This window comes from Vollenhovia emeryi, unplaced genomic scaffold (genome assembly GCF_000949405.1).
Source record: "Vollenhovia emeryi isolate VEMERY1.0 unplaced genomic scaffold, V.emery_V1.0 DF939176.1, whole genome shotgun sequence".
Taxonomy (NCBI): Eukaryota; Metazoa; Arthropoda; class Insecta; order Hymenoptera; family Formicidae; genus Vollenhovia; species Vollenhovia emeryi.
Window position 1 is genome coordinate 1,333,843 of NW_011967190.1, and position 9,044 is coordinate 1,342,886.

At 48.6% G+C, this 9,044-nt stretch overlaps 4 protein-coding genes across 9 annotated transcripts in view; 2 read left to right on the forward strand and 2 right to left on the reverse strand.

Annotated features, from left to right (window-relative positions):
• The window catches only part of LOC105563419, a 5,753-nt gene extending 1,463 nt beyond the window's left edge, over positions 1 to 4,290 (forward strand). For 3 of the 4 annotated variants that reach the window (XM_012015006.1, XM_012015007.1, XM_012015008.1), the window contains exons 3-7: positions 1 to 668; positions 1,003 to 1,270; positions 2,985 to 3,233; positions 3,316 to 3,566; positions 3,646 to 4,290. In XM_012015006.1, the coding sequence (XP_011870396.1) occupies positions 1 to 668; positions 1,003 to 1,270; positions 2,985 to 3,233; positions 3,316 to 3,566; positions 3,646 to 3,851 (1,642 nt within the window). In that variant the 3' untranslated portion in view covers positions 3,852 to 4,290. The remainder of the gene's footprint in view (positions 669 to 1,002; positions 1,271 to 2,984; positions 3,234 to 3,315; positions 3,567 to 3,645) is intronic. The other variant, XM_012015009.1, reaches the window with a different exon arrangement.
• Positions 4,291 to 4,424: 134 nt separating this feature from the next.
• LOC105563418 (stress response protein nst1) lies at positions 4,425 to 6,267 on the reverse strand. Of its 2 annotated transcripts, none has more exons than XM_012015005.1 (3): positions 6,214 to 6,267; positions 5,207 to 5,712; positions 4,425 to 5,116 (listed from the first exon to the last, which is right to left on the reverse strand). In XM_012015005.1, the coding sequence occupies exons 2-3, from the start codon at positions 5,668 to 5,670 to the stop codon at positions 4,774 to 4,776; spliced, it is 807 nt and encodes a 268-aa protein (XP_011870395.1). In that variant the 5' UTR covers positions 5,671 to 5,712; positions 6,214 to 6,267; the 3' UTR covers positions 4,425 to 4,773. The 2 variants fall into 2 exon arrangements, with proteins under 2 accessions (XP_011870395.1, XP_011870394.1); XM_012015004.1 differs by lacking the exon at positions 6,214 to 6,267 and adding an exon at positions 5,858 to 5,939.
• On the forward strand, positions 5,946 to 7,159 carry LOC105563417 (probable DNA-directed RNA polymerases I and III subunit RPAC2). The gene is made up of 3 exons (XM_012015003.1): positions 5,946 to 6,023; positions 6,098 to 6,195; positions 6,274 to 7,159. Exons 1-3 carry the CDS (start codon positions 6,003 to 6,005, stop codon positions 6,479 to 6,481), a joined length of 327 nt encoding a protein of 108 aa, XP_011870393.1. The 5' UTR covers positions 5,946 to 6,002; the 3' UTR covers positions 6,482 to 7,159.
• A 210-nt stretch (positions 7,160 to 7,369) lies between these two features.
• Positions 7,370 to 8,746, reverse strand: LOC105563421 (40S ribosomal protein S2-like). Of its 2 annotated transcripts, none has more exons than XM_012015010.1 (3): positions 8,653 to 8,746; positions 8,010 to 8,361; positions 7,370 to 7,906 (listed from the first exon to the last, which is right to left on the reverse strand). In XM_012015010.1, exons 2-3 carry the CDS (start codon positions 8,358 to 8,360, stop codon positions 7,418 to 7,420), a joined length of 840 nt encoding a protein of 279 aa, XP_011870400.1. In that variant the 5' UTR covers position 8,361; positions 8,653 to 8,746; the 3' UTR covers positions 7,370 to 7,417. The 2 variants fall into 2 exon arrangements, with proteins under 2 accessions (XP_011870400.1, XP_011870401.1); XM_012015011.1 differs by having other exon boundaries at positions 8,657 to 8,737.
• Positions 8,747 to 9,044: the final 298 nt, after the last annotated feature.

Genomic DNA, 9,044 nt, shown 5'->3' on the forward strand with positions numbered 1-9,044 from the left:
TATCGACAGCCCCAAGCGAAAGGTCTTCGACGAGCTGGACATCGACGGCTTCTGCGATGACATTCGCCAGACAGGCCGCAAGCACTACCTCCAGGAGCTGGAAACGCCAGTGGAGCTGGTGGCTACGTCGAACGATATCATCGCCAACGCGGCGGCCCTCTTCTCGCCGATGTCCGGCCAGGAGGCCGTCGAGGAGTCGCAGGTGGCCCGTCTGGAGGTGCTGCTGGTGGACGGCACCAATTGCACCTGGACGACCGTGTCGGATCTGGAGCAACAGCAGAACCTGGACGTCCTCGTGACGTCGTCTTCTTCGTCGTCGTCGCCCTCGTCCTCGTCAATTTTGTCCGGATGCACCGAGCGTCATCCCGCGGAAGCCTACATCGAGGAGCTGAATTATCAACCGGACGTGACGGCCAATTATTGGGAGCCGATTGCCGCTCCCATGATCTCACTTGCCAATCTGAACGCGCAACAGAATAAGGAAATGATGAGCAATAGCCAGCAGCAGCAGCAGCAGCCGCCGCCGCAGCAGCAACAGCAGCAATTCGAGGATCAGGAGAACGGGAATTTATCGTGGCTGCTCGACTTCAAACTGGACTCGTTCATCGAAGCCACGGACGACAGGTCCGCCACGGGGCTCATCGCGGCAACGAAGAACAATTATTGTGGTGAGGAGAGTGCAGGGTAAAATAGGCGCTTTATCTTCGTCCTTTCGCGAACAAACTAAAGTTGAAAGAAGGTTGGGAGCATAAAGGGACGTGTCGCTCGTGTTGGTATAAAAATTCAAATCTTTGCCTCCATTATTTTCAAGGGATACCCTTCGTATCGAGTCGTCCAAGATTAATCGCGAGAGGAAGGGCAACTTTCTACACGCGGGTCTTTCCGCGACGGTGTCGCAATCCTCAATATTTACACATTACTTAAATTGCGAGTGAGAAAACGTCCAATGCATACGTCCCGTTAATAGAATCTACTGTTCCGCGGGTGACTGCGCATTTTCAGGCAACAAGAATAAGCCGAACGGAAGGTCGCACGGTTCCAATTACGCCAACGACGTCAAAAGAGGACACGGCAGTCACGAAAATCCGTCGATGTATCGACAGGACTCAAATCAGGCGACTTATCCCGCCAACGGGATCGACAGCCGCAATTTCTCGTCTGCGTCGTCCAACGGCCCGAAGAAGCCGCCCTTCACCTACACGGAACTGATAGAGCACGCGCTGCAGGAAAGAGGCGAGCTCACCGTCTCCGCGATTTACCAGTGGATCTCGTGAGTCTCGGCAGCAAAAGTTCACTTATCGCTTATTAGTTGAAGATTTTTCCTAGCAGCATCTTGCTGAAATTGTTGTACGTAGTGTGCTACAGCTTTATAGTCTTTGCACCTTCCCTTACAATATTCCCTCCATTGCCTTCCATTTAAGTGTCTAATTAAACATCAGTTACATGTAATGTTTTTTTATAATATTTAACAATCTATGTTTTCTTTTAGTCTACTTTTATATTGTGTACGTATAGCGCTTTAATCCCTAATCTGAGACAAGAGCAAATTAAAATAAAACGATTCATCGATTTAAACCGGTAAGTTGAACTTACGAGACAAATGTATTTGCAAGTTTTATTCCAAGTATATGCGAAAGTGCCTTTCTTAGTCGCGTATAGGACGCGCAAGGGGTTTTCTACGGATTTACACGAACGTGGCCCGCGGCTGATTGGGGAGGGGGAGGAGGGGTGGGTTACTCTGGATGGTACCAATTGGTACCACTGCCCCCGTTGCTTGGCACCACCTGGCACTAACTCCTCACCCTTCGGCCATACTTCGTTGCAACCCTCAACACGAATGCGCACAATTTACTGCTCCTGTGCCTTCACCTGTTCGATCGCCGTTCGGGCTCCTTGGAAAAGGCGTATATAGATCATCCGGGTTCAGCCGCTCGAACAATTGCGCCAGAAGAAATATCTTATCTATCCGATAATTCTATACAAAGAGTCGCAAATATAATATCTGAAACTTCATAAATCTTATCCGCACGTTATCCAAGACTATCGATTGCGACACGATTCGGCTTGTAACGACTGTCAAATTTAAATGGCTCTCAAAGGGCACTTAGGGGCTGCATTTTTAAATCACGGGCGATGCTAACGACGATTTCTACCAATGTAGATTAACTTTTTGTCTTTTAACAACGTTAGTATTTTCTTGACAGTACCTGGCATCTTTTAACAATACAGAAAATTTATTGCGAAAAATATTACCTCAGCCAGGGTTTGAACCTGGACCTGCCTACACTCTAGGCAGGCGTCTCACCAATTCGATCACCGAGGCATACGATAATATTCGTCGCAATAACAGTATAAAGATGTTGTCTACGCGTACTTTTTGGACTTTCGTGAACTGCGCGCCGATAAGGCTTGTCGCTTTTGTTTTTTCTTCTAATTTTTCAAACTGGTAGATAAAAATTAAGTTAAGCCGAGATTAAAGCTACTCTACATTGGTAGAAACGGGCATTAAAGTATTATTCTCGTCACGTCGGTTTGTTGTACACACATGACTTGCAAACAGATTCGCTAAACTGTTGGTATAAGTGACAACGTTCGCCGCGATCATCGTGATCAGCGGTGCGAGTAAATACGCCATTTAGCATTTCGAATGCACCCTTGGGTCAAATGTCTTTCGTCCTTTGCCGGGACCTCGTGAAATTAATCGCGAAGGGAGGTGCGTAACGCACCGTGACATCGCCGCGAGCAGGTGAAGAAAATTAGTTTCGTAGGGACGCAAATTGCCGCCGTTTACGTTTTTACGTGTAACGCCCCTGATCGCGTTCCCTTCGATTTGCCCAGGTGAAATAATTATAGTAGCTCTCCTGGGAGTGCTATTATAATTGCTAAAAATATGTACGAGAATTTTCTTTTATGAAAATATCAAATCATATTTAATCTGTATAATTAAAAGCGAGTGTATAAGATACTTTTTCATGCGTTTTCAGGGAGCATTTTCCTTACTATAAAAGCAATGACGATCGCTGGAAGAACTCCGTCCGGCATAATCTCTCGATAAATCCGCACTTCAGGAAAGGCTCGAAAGCGCCTCACGGGGCGGGTCACCTCTGGGCGATCGCGAATCGTGGCGATTACAGACCTCGTCCGTTCGCGGTAAACGGCCTGGCAAACGCAATGTCGGCGCGACAAGTAGCGCAAAATGACTGCGACGAGTCCCGGAGTAACAAAATCATCAGGTAAAAAGTCTAGCGCGATTCGTCGTCGAGTTTTGCAAAGCTGTTTGCGACGCATTGTTGAACGAGCATCTTGACACTGCAGTGACATCATGGACGAGGTGGAGGCCGCGACGGCGAGCATCGCGCAGCCGAGCTCCGAGGAGGACACCGACGTTATACTGAATTCCGTGACGCTCGAGCACTCGGCTGAGCAAATACTCAACGGTATAAAGCGCGAGGTGGAAGTGCAGTATCTAGTTCCCATGATGATGACCAACAACGATGCAGAGGCGAGTCAGCAGAACCAGCAGACGGCGCAGCAAGTGGAGCTTCAATGCCCCTTCAAGGAAAGTGGTGAGGATACCGTAAAATCGCTTCGACATTTCAGGAATTAAGAGACATTCGATTCGTCACTGGCCAATGTAATTCGCAGATTTCCTAAACCCGGTGTCTAAGGAGGTCGTTGCCGAGGAATGCGGCCTCGTGAGCGAGGGATATCTAGTGACGGATCTGAATCCGAACAGTCTGGGATTAAACGTGGTCGATCCCGAGATCATAGGGTCGGAGAATCTCTTCGGCGAGGAGCTCAGCTTCCAGTTTTACGAATTAACGTCGCCGTCGCAGCTGCAGTCCGCCTGACACACGGAGGGCAACAAGTTACGTTTTATTGTGATCGACGAACTTCAGGTACAGAACGCGCGGCCGCGCGACGTCGCCGAGACCGAGTCGGGCGTCTCGGACCGGGAGATGAAAGTCACCAGTCGATCGGGACAACGAGGACTGCACGATGACGAGAAGCTGATCCTGCTCGAGAAACTTTCGCAATGACGATCGCGGAATGTTAAGTCATTTTTATTCGACGCGGCTGCTAAAGTAACTAGAAGCTTAACTGGACCAGCTGAGCCGGTTAACTGATATGCTTAACGAACGGATAACGAGTCGAGCGCGGTACAAATGTGAGGCAGTCACGTCTCTCAAACGCAAACGTAGTTCGATGGTTTGATAATTGCGGTGATCACCGAAGGACTTTTAGCAGGGCCCGAGAGTGAAATCCGAGATAAACAACGTAATTACATGTCGTCCAACGTGTGCCTGGTTAAGTGTCTTAAGAGGAGCGTCATTTATCAACTATGCATTAGAATAATTTCTTCTAGTCTTTTGCGAAACAGTGTGTAATGTTTTTGTATTAGTAAAGAAAAAAAAGGCATGATATTTATTATTACGCATGTGTATATTGTCCCCGAGATTTAGATTATACTCGCGCCGGAGTAAACGCCAAGTGCCCGTTGGAAAGTTTCTACTATAAAGACAAGCTTCTGTAACAATGTAAAGCCAGAGAAAACATTTGGATATTTTTTGATCGTAGCCAATTTCACTTCGCCACATCTCGTGCTGAGACACTTGATCGATTACTTGAATAAAATGTAAAGGAAAGTGTCGAGTGCTTTAATCACACTGGCTGTACGTTCTGCCTCGAAATAATCAGACCCGAGGGAGAACTGATGAATTATAAATTAGCTATACAGAATTTTTATATTATACTTTGCGAACGAAAACGTTACTATTCTACAGATTTCGTCGTTCCGGTTGCTTGCTCTTGGGCATCTCCCGCACCCGCATCGTTGGGCGTATCCTGGTTTGTGTCCTTGAACTTGTCCATCTTCGCCTTCTTCTTAGCCTCCTTTTTCTTCTTCTTCTCCTCCTTCTCCTTCTGCTCTAGCATCGCCTTGAACCTCTCGTCGTTGAACGAGATCTTGAAGCCAAAGTGCTTCCTGACCTCCTCCACCAAGCGTTCCTTGCGCAATCTGGCGGCCTCCAGGTCGGCCTTCTTCTTATTGACCTTCGCGTTCAACTCGGCTGCCCACTGATCCATCTTGCTCAGTTTCTCAATTAGTTCAGCCTCCCTGCAAATTGTACATCGCAGTTCAATATACAAGTTCCCAGATTGTAAACATTGCGTCCAGCACTAGTGATACAATTGACAAAGACGGTACCTCGCTTGAGCCTGTTCGGCCTTCATCCGCTTCGTCTCCTCCAACTTCTCCCATCTCTCTTGAAGGGACAGCGGGAAGGCGACCCTCTCGTACTCCTGAGCGTCCTTCACATTTTTCAACGTGGGCCACGCAAACCCGGCTGGCACGTCGACGCTACTCAGCCCGTACTTGCCCAGCATACGCCTTTTGTACCTCACCGTACGGTGATACCACACCATAGGCTCGTCGTAAGGGCGCACGCCCATAAGTATGTTCCTGTCCCGCGTACTCAGCCGAGACTTGTTTCGCTTCCTGTCGAGCTCCTCCTCAAGCTTGGGGTCCGAGACGTACACCGGCTGCTCGTCGGCGGCGGCTATGTCGACGACCTCGTCCTTCGGCTCCGTGGCGAGGAAGCGCCCGGCGACGGCGCCTCGCGGCCGCAAGTTCCGCCGGACGATGACATCGCAGATCCGTCTCAGGCTCATCGGGGAAGCGACTCACGAGTCGACGAGACGTACACGCGAACGCTGCAAATTTAGGTTAGGTTAGGTTAGGTTCGGTTCGGATCAAGCCGGTTTGAAACGAGGCCGAGTCGTCGACTACGGAGGGAAACTCCGAGGTGCGAAAATCACCGGCTGTTACGAGCACTCGCGTGAAACCGATGATACGCACGTGCGAGAGATACACGTCCACGAGAATTGCATTCACATCCACGAGAGCATAACAGCCGCTCGTGCGAGATATCGAGGTGTCTCGATCTCCGAGGTTAGGAAACCTCAGGCGGTTCAGCGTGAGCAGACCCGTGGTGCCGAACGCGATGGAAAAACGTCTTTCGCGGGTAAGCACGCAGATTAACAACGATAATTGACGTCGGGGGAGCAGAATGATTTCATTGTTCACTGTTGCACGCAGCTGCAGACTGGTGCAAATAAGGAGACGTACGGGACTTTCGTCTTCGAGGACGAGGGACACACCCTGGGGAACGCGCTCGCCTCCGTGATAAGCGAATAGTGCGTTACATAACTCACGTATGTATTATTGGATTGTCGAACAATTTTCTCTAACGCCTGTTCCAATCTCTCCCGCAGTCCTGGGGTCAAGATTTGCGGCCACACGGTGCCGCATCCGGCGGAGAACAGAGTGCACCTGAACATCCAGACGACCGGCGAGAATGTGATCGAGGTGTTGAAGCGAGGCCTCCAGGACCTCGAGAAGATGTGCGACCACACGCTCGAGACGTTCGACAGGGCCTGCGAGAGGTACAGAGCTTCGCAAGACGCCGCTGACGATACGTGACGCCGTGTTCTCTCATTAGATCCCTGATAGATTCACAAGTTCTTTAATTGAATTAAAATTGCGTGCGTCAAGGCCCTATGCCCGTTCTACACCTAGGGATGATCCGATTGAGTGAATATATGGACAAAGATCGTCGTATTGAAACAGTTTACAGGCTCTGATGCTATATCTACATAAGAAGAGTGTTAAAAATCATAGTGAAATCATACAAAAACCATACTTGGTACGATAGTCTTAGTAAAATGTCCGTGTAAACTTCTCCACTCGGATGAGCCACAAGTAGGATCATCCCTAGGTGTAGAATGGGCATTTATATTCTGAACCCTCTTTCATCGATAAAAGAGGTTTCAGGATACGCCCAAGTTTCTTAATGAGTGGAATTAATAAATAAGTTTCTTAATTGACGAAGAGTTCAAGTTGCGTACGTTGACCCTTGGATCCCCAAGTTATAAAAGTAATGACACTTTGTTTCGCAAAATTGTAACAATTGTAAAACGTAGGGTACAAAGGCTTTTCGTTATTGTGCGCGCTCAAAAATATTAGCGAATTCATATTTTTAACGTCATTTGGAGACATTCTCATTTTACAAAAAAAATACCAGAAATTCTATCCATCCCCGTTAAAAGTCTATCATAATCGAAGCTTCTTAATAAAACAAATTTACAAATATGTATTAAATAGATCTAGCCAAGATTTGTGAATCCCATTTGTGATCTACAGCGCCGATCGCAAATTAATATGCGTGTACGCATCGACACGTCCTGTATGCACGACAATAGACTGGACGTAGGTCCAGTCTGTTCTTTCTTATTGTTAGTTTCTATACATCGATCTCAATGTAGTGGGAAATAAGGAGCGGTAGGTCCAGCAATTGAGAGAAAAATGAGATTGGTTTCGCAATCTTTTAAAGCGCTCTCGCGAGGCCTGGATGTTTATTTAGACAACTTCGGCTGCTCTCGCGCCTCCTTTGTGAGTCTTGGACAGGTAGTCTGCGAATTCCTGGTACGGTGCCTTCGCCAGGGCCTGCTCCTTCCACAGGTCGGGTGTCAGATACGCGTAAGTTTTGGCGATTGCAGCGTAAGTGGCCTTGGCGAAGTTACCGAGGGTGCAGGTCGATCCCCTGGCCGAGGTGTAGCAGTCCTCGATGCCGGCCATCTGGAGCAGCTTCTTGGGGACCGGGGCGGACACGATGCCGGTACCTCTGGGCGCGGGTATCAGGCGCACCTGTACCGAGCCGCACTTGCCCGTCACCTTGCACGGCACCGTGTGCGGCTTGCCGATCTTGTTGCCCCAGTAACCGCGGCGAACCGGCACGACGGAGAGCTTAGCGAGAATAATAGCGCCGCGAATCGCGGTGGCCACCTCCTTGGAGCACTTCACTCCCAATCCGATGTGCCCGTTGCTGTCTCCGATGGCAACGAAAGCCTGTAAGATGTTCCATTTTAGATACTCTGGTCTCTCCGCGTTTTTACATTTTGTTCCCTTTTGAATTGTTGTATTCAAAAGAGAAGGAGACGATAAAGTTTACCTTGAAACGCGTGCGTTGACCGGCTCGCGTCTGCTTCTGTACCGGCATGATCTTCAGAACCTCGTCCTTTAGATCCGGACCGAGGAATTTGTCGATGATCTCGAACTCCTTGATCGGTAAGGAGAACAGGTAGATGTGCTCGAGAGACTGGATCTTGCCGTCTCGGACCAGACGACCCAGCTTGGTGACCGGAACCCATTCTTTGCTGTCCTCCTTGCCGCGTCCGCGGCCACGTCCTCTGCCTCTACCTCTGCCTCCGCGACCCCTCAAGCCTCCGCGAGAGCCGAAGCCTCCGCGAGAGCCGAAACCTCCGCGAAAACCACCTCGTGCGGCTGGAGCAGCGTCCGCCATTCTGCATTAAACATAATCTGTGATAAATTTCACCATCCCCAGTACTTTACCAACAACTCAATTTTGCTAAAAACTGACGGATTACTGTGCACGTTTCAATATCAATGATACAGAAACTTGCGACAGTGAACCTGACCATGCGACGCCAACATGCGACGTTTAACAAAATATCAATAAATACGATAGATTCGTTTACATCGAGGATATCTATCTTTCTATCTCTCTATCTATCGTCTCGCATAGATGAGCGAGAAATATGTAAAAATAAAGCTGGAAAAGTTCCGAGACGTACTCACGTTACTTCTTCCCCTTTCCTCGGAAATCACAGAAGAACTGGAAACATGACGTAGAAACAGGAAATTGAAGAGAGAAAACTGAGAGCGGCCAGCAAGCCTCTTCATAGAGACTCCCTAATCAGAGTCCGGCCGTAAGAAAGCACGCTGTGATTGGTCCGCCATTTTTTGTTAATTCGCGCCAATTTTATAAAGCGGTAATTATTTAGTTTAGCTCCCACCCTCACCTCCAAAATCGAATGAAACAAGGCTCATTTAACGCGTTTTCGCACGAAACAGAAGAATCTGGCAGGAAAGCGTTGCTCTGCCCCGCGAAGCGAGATATTAATTAGGATTATTTTCCATTGCTGCACTGGTGAACTAGTGCAGTAAGCTAGGATGAGGAAAAATA

Excerpts from the sequence above, each read along its gene's own strand:
- LOC105563418 (XM_012015005.1), bottom strand. The coding sequence starts at position 5,670 with ATGAGCCTGAGACGGATCTGCGATGTCATCGTCCGGCGGAACTTGCGG. Across the intron at positions 5,117-5,206 it reads GCCGAACAGGCTCAAGCGAG|GGAGGCTGAACTAATTGAGA; the intron begins GTACCGTCTTTG and ends TACAATTTGCAG.
- LOC105563417 (XM_012015003.1), top strand. The coding sequence starts at position 6,003 with ATGGAAAAACGTCTTTCGCGG. Across the intron at positions 6,024-6,097 it reads TGGAAAAACGTCTTTCGCGG|CTGCAGACTGGTGCAAATAA; the intron begins GTAAGCACGCAG and ends TGTTGCACGCAG. Across the intron at positions 6,196-6,273 it reads GCCTCCGTGATAAGCGAATA|TCCTGGGGTCAAGATTTGCG; the intron begins GTGCGTTACATA and ends TCTCTCCCGCAG.
- LOC105563421 (XM_012015010.1), bottom strand. The coding sequence starts at position 8,360 with ATGGCGGACGCTGCTCCAGCCGCACGAGGTGGTTTTCGCGGAGGTTTC. Across the intron at positions 7,907-8,009 it reads GTCAACGCACGCGTTTCAAG|GCTTTCGTTGCCATCGGAGA; the intron begins GTAAACTTTATC and ends AACATCTTACAG.